This window comes from Halichoerus grypus, chromosome 15 (assembly GCF_964656455.1).
Source record: "Halichoerus grypus chromosome 15, mHalGry1.hap1.1, whole genome shotgun sequence".
Taxonomy (NCBI): Eukaryota; Metazoa; Chordata; class Mammalia; order Carnivora; family Phocidae; genus Halichoerus; species Halichoerus grypus.
In genome coordinates, this window is record NC_135726.1 from 46154878 (window position 1) to 46179514 (window position 24637).

Consider the following 24637-nt stretch of genomic DNA (forward strand, 5'->3'; position numbering starts at 1 on the left):
GAATAAACAAACTTTATAGATTAATCTCACAAACAAAATATTTGGCAAAAGAAGTCAGACTAAAGGGGGGAAAAGTGTTACACAATATGATAACATTTATGTAAGGTTCAAAATCAGGCAAAACTAATCTATGTTGTTGTAAATCAGATGGAGACTTTACAGGAGGCAGGTAGGGGACGTCTGGGATGCTACACGAGTACACAAGTCTGAGCAATCTATGGAAATGTATCCAGCTTTACTCTAATGATTTGGGCACTTTTTTGTGTGTTACATTCAAAAACTGTACTTTAAACACCCAACTTATTTTTTATTATTTAAAAAGAAATCGTGAAACAGTCTCAGGCATAGCAACACAACCACACCCGAGGTGATAAACCGAAGCAAACGCACTCAGACCAGCACTAGAGCGTCACTCTCCCTCTCCTTCCCCACAAGCCTGGCTGCAGTTAGGGCCCAGGCATTCCTCTTCTCGTCAGACTCCGATCGCCCCCAACCCCCGCAGGTCTTCTGGACTCTGCGGCTGCACCTCCCGCAGCCTGCTCCAAGCTGCGGCTGAGGGTTCCTGACCGCCCCGCTCCGCCCTCCAGGGCTCCTAGGTCACACTACAAGTCCCAGAAGTCCCCGGGGCGGAAATAAACTTCCGGCTGAATGCGAGTTGGGCTGCCGGGTGCGCAGCCGGGACTGCGCAGTCGCAGTGATTCGCCGTAGAGAGTGGAGGAGCAGGGGTCGAGGGCTGGCGGCGGGGGAGGAATACTCGGGTCGAACGTCTTTGGGGGTCTTTCGTGTTCTGTACTACATTTTCCAGAGGCCTCCGGGAGTGACGTCACTTCCTTCTAAGGTGGTCAGCGCCGTTGTGCCGGAGCGAGCTGCACAGCGCCCCGGCGCGGGAAGCGCGGCCCGTGGGTTCGTTCCGGTCTGGCGGAACGTGAGCCGGACGCCGGGGAAGCTGAAGGTGAGGCGTGTCTTAGCCCGGGGACCGAGACCGGCTGTGTGCGGAGCCTCAGCCATTAACACGTCAGTGTGTGTGTGTGACGTAATGTGCCTGTGGGACTGCGTGATTATGTGTGACCGCATGAAGGAGTGGTAATTGTGTCTCCAGCTGTGTGAGTGCTTGTGTAAAGCTGTGAGATCGACTCCTCCTTTAGTTGTGTCATTGACTTTTTATGAGTTTGGCCCCTCCCAACTGTGTCTAGCTGGGAGCCGAATTGGGGGGGTGGGGTGGGGGAGGGAGCAATGATAGAGAAACGGTCACCCTGAGGCCAATTGTGGGTTTGAGGGTTTCTGGAAGCTTGTGGTTGTGGGGTCTCCGTGGCTGGCTGCGTTGCGGAAACCCAGATTGGCCTGTCGGTGGCTGGAAAGGCCAATACTCAAGAGTTTTGACTGGAAAGGAATCAAATTCCTTTTAAGGAAGGCCGGCCACTGGGGAAGGAGGCAGACTCTTGTCCAAAGGCCAACTCAGCTTTCTTCCTGGCCCAGAGATTTTTATTTTTATTTTCATTTATTTTTTGTTTCGTTTTGTTGTTTATTTTTGGCCCAGAGATTTTTAAAGGGGTTTAATCGGTTAAGGGAGCGCAGTGGTCTGTGACATTTCTTGATGACATGCAGACTTGATGCCAGCTATAATCTTGGTCCTTGGAGGTTGTACAAGAAATTCTAGTTCCTTGGTGCTCTGCTTTTCGCTGGGTTGTGCGAGAAGGTCTTGTTCCTTCGTACCCAGGGGTTGTTCAAGAGTACTCTGTTTTTTCTGAAAAGGAGGGCAAAATCTACAGATGCGCAGAGGGAGGCCAGTAAAATCATTTGTGTGACCTTAAAAAAGAAAAACATTTTGCTAAAAGATTGCTGGGCTAATCAGAAAGCTAAAGGGACTTCAAACAGACTTGCTGGCCTCTGTGGCCGGGGAAGGTTCCCGTCCTTTATTCCTGAAGGCCAGTGGTCTGCCTGTCTCAAAGGAAGCAAACTAGTTCTGTCACAGACCAAGGGACTTAAGTCAGCAAGCAAGGAGTGTGTTAACTTGAAGCAAGTAAGCCTTAAGACTGGCTGGAGTGCTGTTACAGCTGCCCCCTCTCCTTGTAGCCATGGGGGCCCAGGTTCCCTGGAAATGTCCCTGTCCGATGTGGGAAGATAGAAAGGTGAATCCCAGATTAAAGATTCCAGATAAAGAAATTTTTTTTTTTTAAAAGATTTTATTTATTTATTTGAGAGAGAGAGAATGAGAGAGAGCACATGAGAGGGGGGAGGGTCAGAGGGAGAAGCAGACTCCCTGCTGAGCAGGGAGCCCGATGCGGGACTCGATCCAGGGACTCCAGGATCATGACCTGAGCCGAAGGCAGTTGCCCAACCAACTGAGCCACCCAGGCGCCCCCAGATAAAGAAATTTATCTCCAAGTCACAAACCTGATTTCATATTGAGATTTAAGAGCCAGAAACAGCCCCAAGTTCAGGGGAGAGCCTGAGAAAAGAGGAGGAAAAAAGCCGGGGTTGTAAGGTTCCAGTCTCTTCCCTCAGGAAATCACCTGGGGAGACTTGTGGGGATTCTCCACCTCCACTTTGGTTCTCAGAGAGGGCAGCATTGCTCAAGTCTCTCTCTGACCTTCCTCTGAATGTTTATTTAGTTCAAGAGGGGTGGGAGTGGGGTGGAAGTAGTTGCTTGTTTCTAACAAGTTAGTCTGGGCTCAGAGAAAGGCTTGGTGTCTCACGATTCTTTATGTGTTACCAATTAATGGACTTGTCTTACACAGGTGACCAGAGACTAAGGGAAGAGCTGCTGTTGGACAACTGAGAGTTTTATCCAAGGTAAGCTGTTATTCTTTCTTCTGTCTCTGAAGTGTTTTCTGGTTTTTCACAATACGGGAACATTGCTTTCTTTCTTTTAAACTCCATAACAAGGATCCTTTTAGTGTTCTGCTCTTTGGGCCTGGCTTTTCCAAAGGATAATGGGGCCAAGAAGGAATGGACCCAATGAGGTTATTCCACTCCATTTTGTTCCTTATGACCTGAGGTACACATATTCACCGGGCAAACATTTCAATTCCATTTTTATACTTAGTCTTTTTCTAAGATTTTTGAAGGAATGGAATACATCTCTCAGAGTGGAATTTGAAAGCCTTGACTTTGAGTATTTTCTTTTCAATTTCATTGTTTAAGAGATCATCTTCTAAGTATTTAAAAGGTTCAGAAGAGTATACAGTGAATTCTCCTTCCCAGCCCTGCCCCTAAATATGAGCTTTTCCTCCTTAGAAAGCAACCAGTGTGCCTAGGTTCTTGAGTACTTCCAGAGGAATTTTATATATCCTTTAGTACATGATTGACTTCTTCACTTTATGGCTGCACGATATTACATAATTCCATAATTTTAAGAACTAACCCTTATTAATGAACTTTCAGATGGCTATTAGTTTTTTGCTGTTATAAACAATGGTGGGATAAATATCCTTGAATATATGTCATTTAGCCTATCAATGAGTTTGTTGGTAGAATGAATGCTAGTTTTTCAACAGTGTTTATGTGGACTTTAAATTTTCATAGTTTTTGCTATGTTGTCCCTTGTGTTATCACTTTTCTAACAATATTTTCTGATTTTATGTTTTATTCAAGGTATTTTGCTGGTTTTTGGAAAGTTTAAGGAAATTATTAATATGCTGTTACAGGATTTTTCAAGCTGTGGTGTTGTTACCTGATTTTTGTGTGTGGTAAAATCAGTTTACTAAGCCCTGATCAGCATTTTCCTTAACTCTTCATTGTAAAAAATTCAATCATCTACAAAAATAGACAAAGCAGCAGTGAACATCTGTGCACCACTTTGCTCAGTTTCAGTAATGACTGACTCACGGCTGATCTTGTTTAATCTGTACCTCTACTTACCAAGGATTATTTTGAGGCACATAGCAGAAGCTGTATTGTTCCACCCATAAATGTGTATATCAATGATGGTCTTTTAAGAACTTAATCAAATACCATTAATCTCCATAAAAAAATAAATAATATTTCCTTAATATCAGATTTCCAAGTTAGAGTTTAGATTTCCCCACAGGGCAAATAACTTCGTTTTTAATTTTAAGATTTCTTTGAATCTGGGCCCAAATAAGATCCATGCATTGTGATTGGTTCATAAGTCTTTTTAAAGTCTTTTTAAAAATCTATAGTTTCTTATTCTTGTTTAATTAAGAGAGAGAGAGTGAGCATGTGAGTGGGGGAAGGGGCACAGGAAGAGGGAGACCAAATCTGAAGCCGACTCCCTGCTGAGCATGGAGCCGGACACCAACTCCAGGCTCTGTCTCACGACCACCAGATCATGACCTGAGCTGAAACCAAGCGTCAGACGCCCAACCGATTGAGCCACCTAGGCGCCCCTCTTTCTTTTTCTTTCTTTCTCTCTTTCCTTTCAACGTATTTCTTGAAGAAGCTGGGTGATTTGTCCAGTAAAGTTTCCCACAGTCTGTCATCATTAACATGTTCTTCTATATTTTTCTAGTTCAAGGTTAGATCTAGAGGCTTCATCGGGTTTAGTGTGTTCCCTCCATTTCCACTCCCCTTTTTTTTTGGCAAAATGACTATATTGATCCTAGTGTATACTTCCATGAAGAGGCACATAATGTCTGCTTGCCTCTTTTTGTGATATTTTCTATTATTATTTCATTAGAGATTGCTAAATAGTTATAGTCTAATTAATTACATCTCTAGTCTTTAATGGGAATAATTATATAAAGTGAAAATTCCCTGTATGAACTGATTGGTTATCTTGAGGTACAGATTCCTTAAGGTAGGCAAGACAGATTTTTTTTCTCCTAACTTAACAGTTTTCAAAATGAGGAAATAATGAATCATAATGAAATAATGGTTTGCTAGCATTCTCTTCTGGGGAACAGTGATTGTTATTTTTTACTATCATTATAACAGTGTGGATTTTGATACTTACATGTTTCAATCTGTTGCAGTTATTTATGTATACTTAAGTTAGTATTGTGCCATATTTGACCATTTGGAGCCTTTTCAGGTTGACTCAGGGGTCCTTTTGACTTGGTCTTAGTAGTCATTGCTAGCTTTCTTGGTTTTCAGTAGATCTTCTTAGTCAGGAATCGACAGACTGTCTGCAAAGGACTATCTAGCTAATATTTTAGGTTTATGGGTCATACATTCTCAGTTGCAACTACTCAACTTTGTTGTAGAGTGAAAGCAGCCATAGAGAATACATAAGCAAAAGGGTGTGGCTAAGTTCCAATGAAACTTTATTTCCAAAATGAGACAAGGGGTGTACCAAATAGGAGCAGAGTTTAAAAGGTGAAATTCAATATCTGATTTAGTGAACGCTAATAGAGATGATTTCATTTTTACAGAGAGTAGGTGCCAGCTGCAATTTTTAAGCAAGCACTGCCCACATACCTGCCTTCTAAACACACACTTAATGGAAATCAAATTTCCTGTAACACCCATGAAGGAGAAATGCTATTACTTTGTTTCTAAACAGTTGTCAGATTTCTAGTACTATTTCAAATCAGACCCTCACCTTTTATGTGAAAAGGCCTCTTATAAATTTGATAGCTTGTTCAGGAAAAAGAAATGGGTAGATGGAATTTATTGGAGTTAAATTTGAGTTTAGAAAAGGAAAAACAGAAGACTCATATTAATATGTGTTATTTTATCGTTATGCGTTTCTACCCTCTGTTTCTGAGCTCATTGGCTGAATAATGCCCCAAATAGGACTTGTCCTATGGCAGGGATCCGGAGTACCTGAATTGTATTGAATTAAATTTAATTGAAATTGTAAACATAAATTGTAAACAAAACCAAAAATCAAGCATTATTACCCTGTTAGAGGTTCTTGTCCATTTCCTGATTCAAGCCTCCTTCATATTAATGGGAAATGGCATTTCAAGACTATATTCTAGGTGCTAGGATATTCATTGCTACAGGGTTGATCATTGTTTCTGTGGCTTTACAAAGCTAGTATATATGTATCTTTTAGAAGATTAAAAAATAAATGTCACAACCCCAAGGAGCCTAGAGATATGAGAGTTAATGTAATGTGTTCTGGATGAGATCATAGAACAGAAAAAGGACAGTTCTTTATTCCACACTTTATAAAATATGGAATAAATACTATGATTCTTCCACACTTTATAAAGAACACTCAAAAATAATACTCAGTGATTTGATTACTGAAAACAGTTTTCTGTTTTTGTTTGTTTCTTTGTTTATTATAACCTTCTTGTTCTTTAAGGTATATTCCACTGGGGATATGGAATCAATTACTGTATGCTAGAGTCATTTGGAATAGTTCTTCTTGAGATGTGCCACAAATTGGAATCAAAGATTTGTTTTAATTTTTAGAGATTACTCTTTTAAAATTTAATTTTTTCCTATAATTATATAAAGTATTTATGTGGCCCCAAAGTCAAATATGCAAAACAAGGTTTAATTTCATCTCTTCCTTCAAAAAGTAGTCACTTTTTTCTCTTATAGTTTATTCCATCTTTTAAAATGTACTGTAAGAAAGCACATTAGTGTGCTTTAGATGTATTTATATTTATATATGCAACAAGCAACAAAACAAAAAGTAGATAAATGGACTTCATTAAAATTAAAAACTTTTGTGCTTCAAAGAACACTGTCAAGAGAGAGTCAAAGACAACCCAAACACATTATGGGGCAAAATTCTTGCAAATTATTTTTCTGATGAGGGACTTGTGTCCAGCATATATAAAGATACATTACCACCTAATAATAAAAAGTTAAACAACCCAATTAAAAATGGACAAAGTATCCTGAATAGCATTTCTTTGAAGAAGATATACAAATTGCTATTAAGCACATGACAAGGTATTCAGCATCATTAGCCATCAGGAAAATACAAATCAAAACCACAGAGCAATATCACTCACCCTGACTGGAATGGCTACAATAGAAAAGATAGATTGTAACAAGTGTTAAGAAGGATGTGAAGAGGGGCCCCTGGGTGGCTTAGTCAATTCTTGACTTCTGCTCAGGTCATGATCTCAGGGTCAAGAGATGGAGCCCTGCGTAGGCTCTGCCCTGAGCATCAAACCTGCTTGAGATTCTCTCTCTCCCTGCCCCTGTACCCCCTACCCCCACTCCCGTTCACATGCATGTGCTCTCTCTTAAAAAAAAAAAAAAAAAAAAAAAGAATGTGAATAAATTAGAACCCTCACACACAGCTGGTGAGAATATAAAATATAAAAAGAATATAAATATAAAGAGAGAATATAAAATGGTGTGGTTGCTTTGGAAAATGTCTGGAGGAATGGTGACCAATGGTTGCAGGCTTTCTTTTGGAATAATGAAAATGTTCTAAAACTGTGGTAATGGATTCTGTGAATATACCAGAAACCATGGACTCGTACACTTAAAAATGTGAATTGTATGGCATGTGAATTAAATCTCAACAAAGTTGTTTAAAAATGTATGCCCTTAAGGAAAAATCAGGAAAAAAGAATGATGTCCCTATTTCTATCCAACATTTATTTCAGATTGTAGGCACTGCACTAAGACTAGAGAAAAAAAGTAAAAAGTCTAACCATTGAAAAGCAACAAAAAATTGATTAGCAGATAATTGTCTACAGGGAAACAACAAAATGTGGAAGTATTCTAAAATTAGGAATTATTAAGAAAAGAAAAATCAACAAAATATATAAATAAAAAACTTCAACAGCACTTATCTTTTGGGATGTTCCTAGCTTCATTTTTTCCTTTTTTACAAAAGATTTTATTTAGAGAGAGAGCGTGTGCATGTGATTGGGGGGAGGGGCAGAGAGAGAGGGAGAGATACTCTCAAGCAGACGCGGAGTACGGATCCTGATGTGGGGCTTGATCTCATGACCCTGAGATCATGACCTGAGCTGAAATAAAAAGTCAGACGCTTAACTGACTGAGTCACCCAGGTGCCCTGCTAGCTTATCTTTGAAAGGAGTAGGACAACTGGATCACTGGTTAAATGCTTCTGTAATTTCCTGGTTATTGCTAAATTCCCCTCCTTTGAGGTTGTACATTTACTCAATCAGCATTTTATTACTGGATTTCCCATAGGTCGTCCAACAATATACCGGCAAACTTTTGGATATTTTCCAGTGACATTGTTCTCTCAGTGTAATTTAATTTAATTTTATTATATATATATATATATATATATTTTTTTTTTTCATTTTAAGATTTATTTATTTGACAGAGAGAGACACAGCGAGAGAGGGAACACAAGCAGGGGGAGTGGGAGAGGGAGAAGCAGGCCTCCTGCAGAGCAGGGCGCCCGATGTGGGGCTCGATCCCAGGACCCCGGGACCATGACCTGAGCTGAAGGCAGACGCTCAACGACTGAGCCACCCAGGTGCCCCTCTCAGTGTAATTTTAATTAACATTTCTGTAATAGTGAGCAAAGTTGAACATCTCCTTATATACTTTAGTGTATTTGCATTTGTTTTACTATGAACTGTCCATTTCTTTTGTCCATTTTTCTGTAGGAGTATTATTCCTTTTCTGCTTTTAAAGCTATTTTATGTATTATTTGTTAACCTTTTCTCTGTAATATAAGTTCTAAATGCCTTTTCCCAGGTTGTCATTTATCTTTTGCTAATGGTGTTTTCCCAATTAAAATAATTTTTTTTGTAGTTAAATATCTATCTTTCCCTTATAACCTATAGATTTGGCTTATGGCAGGTAAGTTTCTCTAACTCCTGAATTTTAGAAAAATCCAGGCATTGCTTTTTCTTATATGATTTCAATTTTTACATTTCTTTCTTTTTTTTTTTTTTTTTTTAGGTTTTATTTATTTGAGAGAGAGACAGACAGAGATAGTGACAGAGAGCACAAGCGGGGAGGAGAGGGAGAAGCAGGCTCCCTGCTCAGGGAGCCTGGACTCAGGGCTCGATCCCAACCTGAGCTAAAGGCAGATGGTTAACTGACTGAGCTACCCAAGCACCCCTCAGTTTTTACATTTCACAAGCAGCTTGATCTGGAGCTTAATCTGATATATTGTGAGGAGCAGTCCAGTTTTTTCATTTTTCAAATGACTACTCATTCCATCATCACCTTTTTAAAGGTCCATATATTCCCCACTGATACAAGATGCCACCTTTATCAAATATGACATTTCCAAATATTTGGGTCAGTTTTTATATCTCACAATTTTCACTGGATTTTCTCTTTATAATTTTGAAAGAATTGAAAGAAATTAAGAGGGGTTATATCTTCCCAAATATCCCTTAAAAACCATATGAATCAACAAGGAAAACAATTAAAACTGCATATAACAGCCTATGCCTATAGCCTTATTCAAAGCTAGAGGTTACTATAAACTTCAGTTTCTATGTAAGTGGAGAAATACATACCCCAAACAGGCAGATCAACTCTGGTGTCCATACTAGACTGAAGAGTTAGGGAGAGAAAAGTGAGAGATACATTGTAGTGTTGGAAAATGGATAACTTAATCCCATGAATATAGAGGTCCATCTTGAGTGGGAACATACTGACAACAAGACTGACCCTGTTAGAGTATTGCCTTTTGATTGAAAGGAAGAGTCTTGAAAATGGTGAGATGAAAGATGGCACTCTTAGGAAATGCCCACTCCTTGAGGAGAGGGAAAGCAATATAAAAAGAAAAGGCATGCTTTCAAGGATGATAGTGAAAGGAAAAAAGGAATCAAGTGTTGGAAACTAAATGCTTTTCAGAACCAAAAGAATGTCACAGATTCAGAAGTGACAGAATTTATGTAGCCAAGAGTTTGGCCTTGCCAAAGAGAGGTCTGGTCATTTTACTACTTTTGGGAGGTAATCTCTGGGCCCTTGGAATGTGATGCCTGAATCTTTGTTTGCTTGGAAGCCTTAGGTCACACAGTATAATCTAACAATGTGATGTAGGGTGGGGACTGGCCACACCTGTATAATGTTAGGGTCATGGTTGGCCATGTGAGAAAGGACAACAGTGTGACCAAGAGTGGGGGCTTCGGGTCACAGGATATCAATTGACTTGGAGACAGATCAATGACATAGTCAATGAGCCATCCCCACATCTGGAGCTCTCATAAAAACTCGAAAATTGAGGCTCAGGTGACTTTCCGTGGATGGCAATACTCCACGCATTTCATTGCACATTGATGTCAGGAGAGTAACACATCCTGACTCCATGGAAAAAGACATGGAAGCTCCGTGTTTGGTATTTCTCCTGAAATTTGCCCCATGTGTTTCTTCTCTAAGTTGATTTTAATTTGTATCTTTTTTCATATAATAACTTCCTATGTAACTGTGAGCATAATAGCTTTCAGTGAATAGCTATGAATCCTAGTGAATTTTGAACTTGAGAGTAGTTTTAAACTCTCAGTTGGCCTTAGTTGGTTTGGGGAGCTTATAGTTCGTGTCAGAGTTGAGGGTAGTCTCGGAGGGATTGTGCTCTCTAACTTTGTAATTAGTCAAAACTCTTACAAAATCCTACTCCCCAAAAGAATCTATTACTAGGAACATTGCACATCACAGTATCAAAGAAGAAAATGCCCTTGAACTGGGATTTCTATTAAGTTATCCCAAATCTCACATCCTTCTCTAATAATACCGTTTATGCTGGTACAGAAAAAAATCTAAGACTTAAAAAAATTAACAGAAAATAGTAGGAAAAAAATATATATGCAAAGCAGTCAGAAAACAAAAAGAAATATAAAGCATCCACATCGGCAAAAAAAAAGTCAAATTTTCACCCTTTGCAGATGACATGATACTCTATGTAGAAAACCCAAAAGACTTCACCAAAAAATTGCTAGAACTGATAAAGGAATTCAGCAAAATTGCAGGATATAAAATCAACACACAGAAGTCTGTTGCATTTCTATACACTAACAATGAAGCAGCAGAAAGAGAAATCAAGGAATCAGTCCCGTTTACAACTGCACGAAAAACCATAAGACACCTCGAAATAAGCCTAACCAAAGAGGTAAAAGATCTGTACTCTGAAAACTATAGGACACTTATGAAAGAAATTGAGGAAGACACGAAGAGATGGAAAAATATTCCATGCTCATGGATTGGAAGAACAAATATTGTTAAAATATCTATTTTACCCAAAGCAATCTACACATTTAATACAATCCCTATCAAAATATCATCAGCATTTTTCACAAAGCTAGAAGAAGCAATCCTAAAATTTGTATGGAACCAGAAAAGACCCCAAATAGCCAAAGTAATTCTGAAAAAGAAAATCAAATCTGGAGGCATCACAGTTCTGGACTTCAAGCTGTATTACAAAGCTGTAATCATCAAGGCAGTATGGTGCTGGCACAAAAACAGACACATAGACCAATGGAACAGAATAGAGAACCCAGAAATGGACCCTCAACTCTATGGTCAACTAATTGTCGCCAAAGCAGGAAAGAATATGCAATGGAAAAAAGACAGTCCCTTCAACAAATGGTGTTGGGAAAATTGGACAGCCACATGCAGAAGAATGAAACTGGACCACTTTGTTGCACTATACACAAAGATAAATTCAAAATGGATGAAAGACGTAAATGTGAGACAAGAATCCGTCAAAGTCCTAGAGGAGAACACAGACGGTAACCTTTTGGACATTGGCTGTAGCAGTTTCTTATTAGATATGTCTCCTGAGGCAAAGGAAACAAAAGCATAAATGAACTATTGGGACTTCATCAAAATAAACCTTCTACACAGCAAAGGAAACAATCAGCAAAAGTAAAAGGCAGCTTATGGAACAGGAGAAGATATTTGCAAATGACATATCTGATAAAGGGTTAGTATCCAAAATCTATGAAGAACTTATCAAACTCAACACCCAAAAAACAAATAATCCAGTTAAGAAATGGGCAGAAGACATGAATAGACATTTTTCCAAAGAAGACATGCAGATGGCTAATAGACACATGAAAAGATGCTCAACATCACTCATCATCAGGGAAATACAAACCAAAACTACAATGAGATATCACCTCACACCAGTTGGAATGTCTAAAATCAACAACACAAGAAACAATTGGTGTTGGGCAAGGATGTGAAAAAAGGGGAACCCTCTTACACTGTTGGTGGGAATGCAAACTGGTTTAGCCACTCTGGAAAATAGTATGGAGATTCCTCAGAAGTTAAAAATAGAGCTACTCTGTGACCCAGCAATTGCATTATTAGGTATTTACCCAAAGGATACAAAAACACTGATTCAAAGAAAGGGATGCATGCATCCCGCTCTTTATAGCAGCATTATCAACAATAACCAAATAGGGAAAGAGCCCAAATGTCCATTGATTGATGAATGGATAAAGAAGATGTGGTTTATATATCCAATGGAATATTTCTCATTCATGAAAATGAATGAAATCTTGCCATTTGCAACAACAAGGATGGAGCTAGATAGTATTAGGCTAATTGAGATAAGTCAGAGAAAGACAAATACCATATGATTTCACTCTTATGTGGAATTTAAGAAACAAAACAGATGAACATGGGGGAAAAAATGAAAAAGAGCGGCTAACCAGAAAACAGATTGTTCGCTGTAGAGAATGAACTGATGGTTACTGGAGGGAAGGTAGGTGGGGGGATGGGTTAAATGGGTGGTGGGTATTAAGGAGGGCACTTGTTGTGATGAGCACTGGGTATTGTATGTAAGTTATGAATTACTAAATTCTATACCTGAAACTAATATTACACTGTATGTTAACTAACTGGAATTTAAATAAAAACTTGAGGAAGAAAAAAGCTAAAACCTTAAAACTCTTAAAAGGAAACAAAGGAGATCTCCATTACCTAGGTTAGATAATGGTTTTTTATATGACACCAAAAGCACAAGCAACCAAAGGAACAAAAATTATATAAGTAGGATTTTAGCAAATTTAAAAACTTTTGAGCTTCAAAAGACACCATGAAATAAGGGAGAATATAGCCCACAAAATGGGACCAAAATGTGCAAATTGTATGTTCAATAAAGGAATTCTATTTTAGAATATATGAGAAATTATTACAAGGCAACAATAAAAAGACAACCAGGTTTTTAAAACGAGCAAATAATTTGAAAACATATTTTTCCAAAGAAGGGATAGAAGTGGTCAATATCATCAGGGAAATGTAAATCAAAATCACAGTGACATACCACTTCAAATTCACAAAAATGACTATAACCCCAAAAGGTGGTGAGGATGTGGAGTAACTGGAACTTTGACAGATTTTTGCTGGAATTGTAAGATGATGCAGCTGCTTTGGAACAGAATTTGGCAGTTCCTGAAAATGTTAAACAGAGTTACCATATGACCCCACAAATTCATTTCTAGGTATATCTAAGAGAAAAGAAATATATGTCCACACAAAAATATGTAGCTAAATGTTCTTAATAGCATTATTTATAGTAACAAAAGATGTAAACAATGCAAATGTCCATCAACTAATGAATGGGGAAAAAAGATGCTCTATCCATACGTCGGAATGTTATTTGGCAATATATAGGCATGAAGTTCTGGTCCATGCTGAAACATAGATGAACCTTGAAACATTATAGTATGTGAAAGAAGCCAGTCACAAAAGACACAAATTGTAGTTTCATTTATACAAAATGTCTATCTAGAATAGGCAAATCTATAGATACAAGGAGTAGATTAGTGGTTGCCAGGATCTGGGGAAATGAGAATGGAATTGCTAATGCCTATGGGTTTTATTTTTGGATAATGAAAATATTCTAAAATTAGATAGTGGTGATGGTTGCACATCTCTGTGAATTTGTTAAAAGCCATTTACTTGTATTTTAAAGAGTATGAATTTATGAAATGTGAATTATATGTCAGCAAAGCTATTAGAAAAAGAAATATAAGGAAGATGCTAGAGCTGGTGGAGTGGAGAATGGTGGTGGTGGTGGTGGTTAAATTCACAGACCTGTTTGTTCATCAACTAAATGTTAATGTGTGTAAGGCATCGAGCACATCGTATGTGCTCGGTGGAAATTATTTCTTGTACAGCCACTGTCTTAAACCATCTTTAGCCTAACACTTAGAGGCAGAATGATGTTAAGCAGTATTATAGGGAGGTACTGCCTCCAGAGTTCCTGAATTCAGCTAAGGCCATGATTCAATGCAATAGGCAGTTGTTTTCTGTTAGAGAGTGTTTGGATTTGTTCCTTGGTTACTGGGTGAGTGTAGTGAGACTTTATGTGGCCTAGATGAAGCCTGTGCTTTGCATTCAGCATGCTTTCTTGCACTGGAATGTGAGATTGAGCCAGGGAACTTTATTTTGCCTTAAATAGTGTGTTGAGACTGGGGGAAAGAGGCAGATCTTAGTCATGGAAAGTGTTTTTCCTAGGAATTGGCCTACATAGATAACAGATGATTTCAAAGCCTGAGGGCCCCATCAGTGTCCTTGAGGTGGGAACCACTTGGATAAATCTGGATCAGGGTCCCCTAGGTTATAAAAGATGAACTGCTAAGGCCAGGTCAGGGAACCCTAACAACATCATGGGGATTGGGTACTGCTTTAGCATAAAGTAATTCTTCTACATCTCTGTTTTCTGGAATTGGGGAAGGGGTGAGATTGTTTAGGCTTCTGCAGATCTTCTCAGTATATATTTTTGGGTGTGGAAGGGTCCAGGCACCATGAAAAGGGGAGGCAATACTTAGTCATTTAGAAGTAGGCCTCTTTTCATGGTTTCCTTTTTCTTCCTTGTCTTCTCAGGACTGCACTTCTCCATGAGGAGAAGCCAGAGGAGGACTCATAAGTTGCAATTCTAAGCCATGCCTTGTGTGAGTTCATGTTTCTTCTTCCCCTTTATATCAAACAGTCATTGTTTTTTTTTTTAAGATTTTATTTATTTATTGAGAGAGAAAGAATGAGACAGAGCATGAGAAGGGGGAGGGTCAGAGGGAGAAGCAGACTCCCTGCTGAGCAGGGAGTCTGATGCGGGACTTGATCCCAGGACTCCAGGATCATGACCTGAGCTGAAGGCAGTCACTTAACCAACTGAGCCACCCAGGCGCCCACAGTCATTGTTTTCTAGGATATGAATATTCAGTATTCTTATCTCTAGACTTTCTGCTTCACCAAGTGTTTGCTCTCCTGCTCACTCTCATTCTAGTGAATGATGGGAATGAGTCCCAGGTCTTTCTCAACTGCCCTTCTCTTCTCTAACAGTGTTTTAGGGATCCATTTGCAAATCACAAAATGTGTTTGAGTGACCTCTCCTGTCAGAATGTGGTTTGGTGAGATGGTATTACACGTGAAAAACTTGGCCTTTCTCATTAACCTGGATTTTCTCATGTATTAAGATGGAAATTGGTGTTAGTCTCAGAATGTGGTGAGATCTGCTCTGTGAAGCTTTTAAGATTGGAAATGTGATCAAATGCAGGATTGAGAACAGAGAGATAGAGAATTGTGTCAGGAATTAATACAGTGACAAGGTCCATTTTGAATTTGAATAGTGTGAGGGTAGCTCATCTTTCATTAGCTTTCTGTTGCTCATAATAAGCAGAAGCACAGTGAGCAATGATAAGTGGTAATATGATCAGCCAGATGATTAAATGGTTGAAGATTTTAGAAACAGAGCTGTGAAGGATGTTAGAGGAGGAGTGCAAACTACTGCAAAATAAGAAAATGATTATAATCATAATATGGAATATTATGTAGCTTCAAAAAATGATATCTGTGAAAGGATTTGCCAGGACTAGGAAGAAAGAATATTATTACTAAATTATTCTGAGACTTAACTTGGAAAGAAATTCTGAAATCATGTGTAAATCTTATTTTCTAAGATAAACATTTTAAATGACATTTTGGAATGTGCCCATCAGGTTTATTTTTTCTTTTCTCTTCCTCCCTCTCGCCTTCCAGCCCTCCTTTTTCTCCTTCCCTCCTTTTCTTTCTCTTTTCAGTTCTTTAAAGGGACAGGGGAAGAGGAACTTTCAATTTATTTGAGGATTTGCATGTGTTATATGCTAGTACACATTATTTCATTTAATCACAAAAGTACACTTACCTGGCTTTTGTTCATTCCCATTGCTGTTCCCAAGAGGCTATGTGATAGAGTAATAGGAATGTTCAGGAATTGTTTAGGTGCTCTGTATTTCCCACTCACTTCCCTTCTATTACCTACACACATTACCTACCCATGTTAGCTTCAACATATTTGTTCACTGTTTTGGCCCCTTTATGTAATACTTTTCTCCTCCTCTTATTACTGTGTGTGTGTGTGTGTGTGTGTGTGTGTGTGTGCGCACTCCTCTCATTACTTCTAAAAAATATTCCTTTATTTTGCCTTTAACACTTGGGCTTGTCATTTCAGAGGTTGGTGTTGTTCAAGGATGTGGCCGTAGACTTCTCTCAGGAGGAGTGGGAGTGCCTGGACTTGGAACAGAAAGATTTGTACAGAGATGTGATGTTGGAAAACTATAGCAACCTGGTCTCACTGGGTAAGTTTGTCTGGTCCCAATAATTCGACTATAGTCTTTGTGAAATTTGGGAAATATTTCAAGTACCTAGCTGAATTTCAGAACCCTAGTCCCAACTAAGTTATTTGTGGCTTATAAACTTTAAAATGGACAGTTCCATTGAGTACCTTTATCTTCTCTGTTCTTCAGATATCCTTCCTCTAAATCTTTTTTTAAATATTATTTATTTATCTGAGAATGAGAGAGCAACAGAGAGAGAGAGAGCACGTGAGTGCACGAGGTGGGGGAGGGGCAGAGGGAGAGGGAGTAGCAGACTCCCCACTGAGTAAGGAGCCCAATGCAGGGCTCAGTCCCAGGACCCTGAGATCATGACTGCAGCCGAAGGCTGACGCTTAACCTTGAGCCACCCAGGTGCCCCTCCCCCCCAGTCTTTCTGTAATTGACCTTCTTACTTGATGAACAATGGACTCAATTTTAATTCTGGGCAAGCAGAGTATAATCATACCTTTTCCCATTCTTTTAAGCAGGATTTTCCATTTCTAAAGCAGATGTGCTTTCCTTATTGAAGCAAGGGAAAGAGCCCTGGAAGGTTGTGCAGGATGTGACAAGAAGTCAGAGTTCAGGTGAGTCAGAGATGGTCAGACAAGGGGAGGCCATTGTTGAGAACAGTCAAATCGCTTAATTTGTTGGCTACAACTTTGAGATATTAGCTGAGAAGACCAAACCAAGGCCTGTGGAGTAGAAGCTTGAATACTGGAAGGCAAAACGGTTTTAGCATCAGTTACCAAAGGAAACCCCTTCTTCACCCCAATTACCACTTCCTTGTTTTTCTTTCACATTCCCCTGTATTTTCAAACTTTGTTTGAATAGCCCTCCTCCAGTGGTAACAATTTTACCTATATTTTTCATCCAGTTAGTGAGGGAGAATAAAAGTTGAAAATGAGGTCAGAGAGGTGGTGGGGCTAGGTCACGTAGGGACCTGTATGCCATGACAAAGAATTGGGATTACATTGAAACTACAATAATGATTGGCTGATATCAAGCAGGAGTGTGACATGATTAAACTTGTTATTTTCAAAGACTACTCTGGATACTGTATAGAAAATAAAATGGGAGCAAGAGTGAAACAGAAAGACCAGTTGGAAAGCCATTTTTTAGTCCAGATTAGAAATTATGGTGTCTTAGATGAGGGCAGTAGTAAGTGAAGGTGACATGAAGGGGTCAGATTCTGATCAGATTTTAAAGGTGGTGCCTCTTGCTGATTAGTTGGAAGTGATGTGGGATGAAAGAGAAATCCAGGATAACTTACTAGATTTATGCCTGAGCAATTGGACATCTTTTTCTTAGTTGGGAAAGACAGGTGTTCACGAATTCTGTTTTGTTCATGATACTTTAGGATTATCTATTAGAACTAGGAAGAAATCAAGAAAGAACCTGGAAAGAAATAATATATGTATAAGTAGAATTTTAACCTTAGACTTGGAAGAAATAATTTATGAAGTTATGTAATAGTTTAAAAAGAGAAGGACCCTAATCCAGTCTGTATTTTAGTTAGAAAGAAGGGGAAGGTCCAGCAAAGGAGACTGAGAAGGAATAGTTAGTGAGCTAATAGGAAAATAAAGAAAATGTTGTATCTCAGAAGCCAAGTGGAAAAAAGGTATTTAAGAAGGGCAGCATCTGATGTAATGTATGGTGACTAACATAGCATTAAAAAAAAAAAAAAGAAATCTCAAAAAAAAAAAAAGGGGGCAGCCCTCTTTCTTATAAGGGAACATGAGTAAGTTGAGTACTGAGAATTGATCATTGGATTTGGTAATGAGGGAAAAAAAAGCTGTACATTGGTTCAGATAGAAGGGAAGAGAGGGGAATGGGAGGTAATATAGTATTATAGTATAGGGGATGATTGGAAGAACTGGAATCACTTAGACCAGAGTTTTAGTGGCAGCTTTTGTCTTAAGCAAATTACTTTACCAGGCTTGACTCCCTCGTCCCATTTCCTCATAGTTTAAAAGGAAAAGAACACCTAACTGATAAGATGGTTGAGAAGATTTGGAGTATTGAATGCAATTACATTATTCTAAGTTCTCAATAAGAGATAAATTTATGGAAGAAAAATTAGTACAAATGGGATAACTATAGTGCTGCATTTTGAAGTATAGACAGATTTCAAACTAGAACCTTGTGCATAGCTCTAGTCAGAAAACTAGGAGACATTCTAGGGGCCACTCTATGCTGTGACTACCATACAATCAAGTTTTTCCTGATGATTTCTTCTAACTAAATCTCTCTTGATTCTGTGTGCTCTCATATCCACTAGCAACCCTTTAAGCCTATACTCCCTCTGATCTAGGCTATTGCAGTACCCTTCTAACTGGTTTTGACACAGTAGCCAGAGTAATATTTTTAAAAAATACAAATCAGATCACACAATGGATAAAATCAAAATCAGAAAGCCTTACCTAACCTGGCTTCTGAAGGTTTTTATAACCCTACCTTAGATATCTCTCCCCTTTCTCATTGGACTCCAGCCACAGGAGCCTTCATTCCTTATCTCAGATACATCTAGTATCTACATGTCTAGTACCTGTGCTCCGCCCCCTTATGTCACTCACTCTGCCTGGAATGCCCTACTCACCTGACTACCTGCTGTGCTGCTTTAGGTCTCAGCCTATATATCATTATATCCTGAGAATTCTTTCCTGATCAAATTCTCAGTAATGATCTTTTAGGTTTTCTTACAGTCATTTCCAAGCTATAATTTTGTAATAGTAAGACCATCACTCTTTGGCTGCAACACATCTGTAAAGGAGATCTGCAGAGCTCAGTGTGCCTCTGATTTAAGTGAGCCTTCAAAATCTTGTGTGCTCTTGGTAAGACCAGCCCCTGACAGGCCTCCAGCAGAATTTAAGGGAAACAAGATCACTTCCTGTACTAACATGGCAGCATTTTTCTTACCATTAGAACTGTTTTCTTAGAGACCAATTCCCATTAACAAAATTACCCACGTTCCCCTAAGAGGTTTTTTAGGACCAATTCCTGTTTGTCTTACACCTTCAGTTACCTCACTCAGGTCCGGAAGTCCAAGCTTTCCAGGGCACCAATCAGCAGCTGAACTCTTTCACCATATATTTCCAGTCAGACTTAATTCCCCACTCTTTCTTAACACCCAAATCTCTTCCATCATACTGTTTGAAACTTTTTAAGAAATATCCCATATTGGGCGCCAGGGTGGCTCAGTCGGTTAAGCGACTGCCTTCGGCTCAGGTCATGATCCCAGGGTCCTGGGATCGAGTCCCACATCGGGCTCCCTGCTCTGCAGGGAGCCTGCTTCTCCCTCTCCCACTCCCCCTGCTTGTGTTCCCTCTCTCGCTGTGTCTCTCTCTGTCAGATAAATAAATAAAATCTTTAAAAAAAAAAAAAAAAGAAATATCCCATATTATCTTTAGACTCTTTGACTACTCCTTTCACCTTTTGGCTTTAAGTGAACACTTTAGTTGTGCCATGAATATACAAATTTCCCTTAGAGTACTTGATAATGGTTCTTGCTTTGTCTTATCCCACCATCCATTATTTTCCATTATCAAAGTCCCCAGCTCCTTTAAAGCACTTCAGAGACTGAACCACCCACTATGTGTTCTTGTCATATCATTTACCAATTTCCTCTCCTTGAGTAGACTGAAGATCAGAACTCTTGGCCCACTGACTTTCTCTTCTCCACTACACCTGTCACCATCGTTGGTGACTTCTGTATCCTTACAATAATACATCTTGGGACGTCTGGGTGGCTCAGTCAGTTAAGTGTCTGCCTTCAGCTCAGGTCATGATCCCAGGATCCTGGGATCGAGTCCTGCATTGGGCTCCTTGCTCAATGGGGAGCCTGCTTCTCCCTCTGCCTGCTCTGCCTGCCACTCCCCCCGCTTATGCGCGCGCACTCTCTCTCTCTGACAAATAAATAAAATCTTAAAAGAAATAATACATCTTAATTCTCAGTTCCTTAACCTCATTTCAAATGATCTTTCTCCTCCAAATTCCTTCACTTATTCACTCCCCTAAGTGATACATAAACCTTGTAATTAACCAGCCCCAAATCTGTTTCAAACATTCACTCTTTGACAGCTACTTTTTTTTTAATGGGTTATTTATTTATTTTAGAGAGAGAGCATGCGAGCAGGGAGAGGGGCAGAGGGAGAAGGAGAATCTCAAGCAGACTCCCTGCTGAGTCTGGAGCCCAAATGGGGCTGGGCTCGATCCCGCCGCCACCAGATCATGACCTGAGCCAAAACCAAGTATTGGACTCCCAACCAATTGAGACATCCAGGTGCCCTGACAGCTACTTTTTAACGTTTCAACTAACTTATTCTTGTACTACCACCTCAACCACATAGTGTAATGTCTTCCATATTAAAAAAAACTTGTTCTTGATGTTACATTTTCCATTCTGTTACTCTGCCCTCCTTGATAGCCGTGAATTATCTATACTTCCTCACCTCCCATTCTCCCTTGCCTCTTTCAGCTACAGGTATAGCCATTGCTGGGTAACTTTTCTCTTCCTTGCTGGATAATTTTAAGGCATGCCCAATTTAAAAATTAGATTAACATATTTAATACTTTAGACATAGAATAATCCCTTTGATCTCTAATTGATGCCAGACTCATTTAATAATTTTGGTATCTCTTAGTCTAATTTTTTATATGGATTGCCATCTCTTCACTTCTTGTTCTACCACACTGGGCCAACTTAAACTTCTTCAGTTGAAAGAAGAATACAAACATCAGGTTCCAAATTTGCTCTGGGTCCTTACAGGGAGCATTAGGGGAATCCTAATTATTTACAGAATTTTCATTTAGGGAGTATTGCTAACATTTAAAAAATCAGCCACATGATTTTTAAAAATTTATAGTGAAATATACAGGAAAGTGCATTAAACATATGTATAGTTTGATGAATAACCACCCATGACAAGAAACAGAACGTTGCCAGGACTCCAGAAACACCCTCTGAATATATGTACTTATGACCTATGTATACATATCAGAAAGTATTGTTTAATTTTGCCCATTTTAGAATTTAGGTGAGTGACATCATATTGTACGTATTCTTTTGTGTCGTGCTCCTTTCATTCATTATTATATTTGTGAGAGTCGTCCATATTGGTGGCTCTAGTTCATTCATTTTTGTAAGAATTCCATTGTTTGAATATACCAAAATTAACTCTTGGTTATTAACTTTCAGTATATTCTTGGTTAAAATTTGGGTCATTTCTAATTTGGCTCTTATAAATAATGATGCGATAAATGTCACTTGACATGTTTACTCCTATACCTGAGCATGAGGTTCCCTGGGATATCTGTCTAAGAATAAAAGTGCCGGGTCAGAAGATATGTGTATCCTTGATTTTACTAGATAATGTCAAGCTGTGTTCCAAAGTAATTATACCCATGTACACCCCTACCAATAGTATATGAGAATTTGGTTGCACCATATCCTTGAGTGCAGATTTTAAAAGTTTTGCGAATCTCGCGGGTTTGTATCTGTCATTGGAATTTTATTTCCATCTCCTTGATTACTAATGAGTTTGGGCTGTTTTTTTTATATACTTATTGGCTGTTTAGAACTTTTCTTTTGTAGATTCCTGTTCATGTCTTTGGCTTATTTTTCTATTGATTTGTTAATTTTTCTCTTACTGATTAGATGGGTTTTTTAAAAATATATTGTAGTTACTATATTTGTGTTTCAGATATCTTTTGCTGTGTGGCTTGGCTTTTCACTCTTTTTCTAGAATCTTTTGATGAATAAAAGTTCCTAATTTTAAAGTAGTAGAATTATTAATTTTTTCCTTTATGATGGATATTTTTTGTGAGGTATTACAAAATATCAGGTAGCACCTGGGTGGCTCAGTTGATTGAGCGTCTGATTCTTGATTTCAGCTCTGGTCACAATTTCAGGGTCATGAGATGGAGCCCTGGTCTGGGCTCCATGCTGAGCATGGAGCCTACTTAAGATTCTCTCTCTTCCCCCCAACCTGCTAGCCCTCTCTCTCTCAAAAAAAAAAAAAATGTCCTTCTGTACCTTTCATTCATGAATATATTCTTCTATATAAGTATTTTAATTTTTAAAAATTTTTTTAAAATTTTTAAATTTTTTAAAGATTTTTATTTATTTATTTTACAGAGAGAGACACAGTGAGAGAGGGAACACAAGCAGGGGGAGTGGGAGAGGGAGAAGCAGACTCCCCAGGGCTTGATCCCAAGACCCTGGGATCATGACTTGAGCCGAAGGCAGACACTTAACAACTGAGCCACCCAGGCGCCCCTATATAAGTATTTTTAAATAGCTTTTTAGTGTTGCCTTCCACATTGAGATTTTTATCCTACCTATAGTTGATTTCTCTCATGGTCTGTCAAATAGGGGTCTGGTTTTTTGTAGTTGTCTTGGCAAGATTAATTGTAAATTTTATTTTCTCCCCACTAAAGTGCTGCTTTTATAATTATAAATATAACATAAATAATATAATAAAATATACATAATATATATTATACATGTAAAAACATATAATATAAATATCATTATAAATATAATTTCCTTTTTTATGTGGGCATATTTTTGGACTTTATATTTAAGCCTGTGATAATACCACATTATTTTAATTACACTTGCTTTTAATGCATCTTGCTACCTAGTGGGGAAAATATTTTCATCTTCTCTTTAAGTTAAGTTATTTTCATGGTCTCATGTCTTTCTAATTAGCTTGACAGGCCTCTCCCTTTAAATGTGTTGGGATTTTGATTAAGATTGCATTGAATCTACAGATCATTTTGGGAGAAAATTGACATGTTTACAATATTGAGTTTTCTCATTATGTTTCCTAATAATGTCCTGATCACAGAGTTGTAGACAAAGGAGAAGTGGCCATTGTTGCAGCAACTGCACTCCCGCTCTTGCTGAAGTGACTTCCAGGGGATTTAACAGGCTGGCACCCCTTTATTCACTGTGTTCATTTTTCTCTTTCCCACTTGGGAGCCAGATATTAAAGACTAGGACATTCAAAAACAACTGCATATATGGGAAAGTTAGAAAGGGACCATGGTACCCAGACAAAGGCTCAGAAAAGACCTGAGAAGACCTTAAGTTTATACCTGAGGGTGGTCCTCAGCACCGAAGCCTATAACGATCAAAACAACAAAAACAGTAACAAAAATTAGCAAACCCTGGGGAAGGGAGAGAATCTGATTTCTAGAGTTACCACATTATTATTAGAATTATGTAAAATGTCCAGTGTTCTAACAAAAAATCATAAGGCATACAGAGAAACAAGGAAAATATGGCCCATTCAAAGGAAAATAAACCAACAGAAACTGTTCCTGAAAAAGACCTGATGGCATATATACTAGACACAGAGGTTAAAATTAACAACTATCTTAAAGATAGACAACTAAAGGAAGATGTGGAGAAAGTTGCTAAAACTATATATGAACAGAATGGAAACATCAATAAAGAAATAGAAAACCTAAGAAGATGCCAAAAAGAAATTCTGAAGTTAAAAAGTACAAAAACCCAAATGAAAAATTCGCTAGAGGGATTCAAAGACAGGTTTGAGCAGGCAGAAAGAATCAGCAAACTTGAAGATAGGACAACAGAAATTATTCAGTCTGAGGATTAGAAAGAAAAAAGGTTGAAGGAAAATGAACAGAGCTGAAGGGACCTGTGGGACACCATGAAGCAGCCAAACATGCATTGTGGGAGTCCCAGAAAGAGGAGAGAAAAAGAGACAATATTTGAAGAAACAATAGCTGAAAATTTTATGAAAGACATAAACATACAAACTTGTAGAAGATAACGGAGGGAAAATCTAGGTGATTTTGGGCTCAGAATGAGTTTTTATATAAACACCAAAAATATAATCATGAACAAAAAAAGTTAAAAATTGGTGTTCATTAAAATTAAAAACTTCTGCTGTGTGAAAGTTATGAGAATGAAAAGACAAGCCATGAACTGGGAGAAAAATCTTTGTAAAACAAATATCTGGTAAAGAACTTACGTATAAAATATACAAAGAATTCTTAAAACTCAACAATAACAAAACAACCCAATTTAAATGTGGCCAAGAGATCTGAACAGATGCCTCACTAGAGAAGATAAACTCATGGTAAATAAGTATATGAAAAGTTGCTCAGTGTCATATGTCATTAGGGTATTAAAAATTTAAACAACCATGAGACATAACTATACATTTCTTGGAATGACTAAAATCCAAAACACTGATAGCTCCAAATGT

The 24637-nt window shown here is 38.4% G+C and overlaps 1 protein-coding gene across 2 annotated transcripts in view; it reads left to right on the plus strand.

Annotated features, from left to right (window-relative positions):
- Positions 1–658: 658 nt before the first annotated feature.
- Positions 659–24637, plus strand: part of LOC118553126 (uncharacterized) — a 37711-nt gene continuing 13732 nt past the window's right edge. For both annotated transcript variants that reach the window (XM_078063276.1, XM_036120115.2), the window contains exons 1-5: positions 659–952; positions 2739–2793; positions 14653–14720; positions 16256–16382; positions 16886–16984. In XM_078063276.1, the coding sequence (XP_077919402.1) occupies positions 14712–14720; positions 16256–16382; positions 16886–16984 (235 nt within the window). In that variant the 5' untranslated portion in view covers positions 659–952; positions 2739–2793; positions 14653–14711. The remainder of the gene's footprint in view (positions 953–2738; positions 2794–14652; positions 14721–16255; positions 16383–16885; positions 16985–24637) is intronic.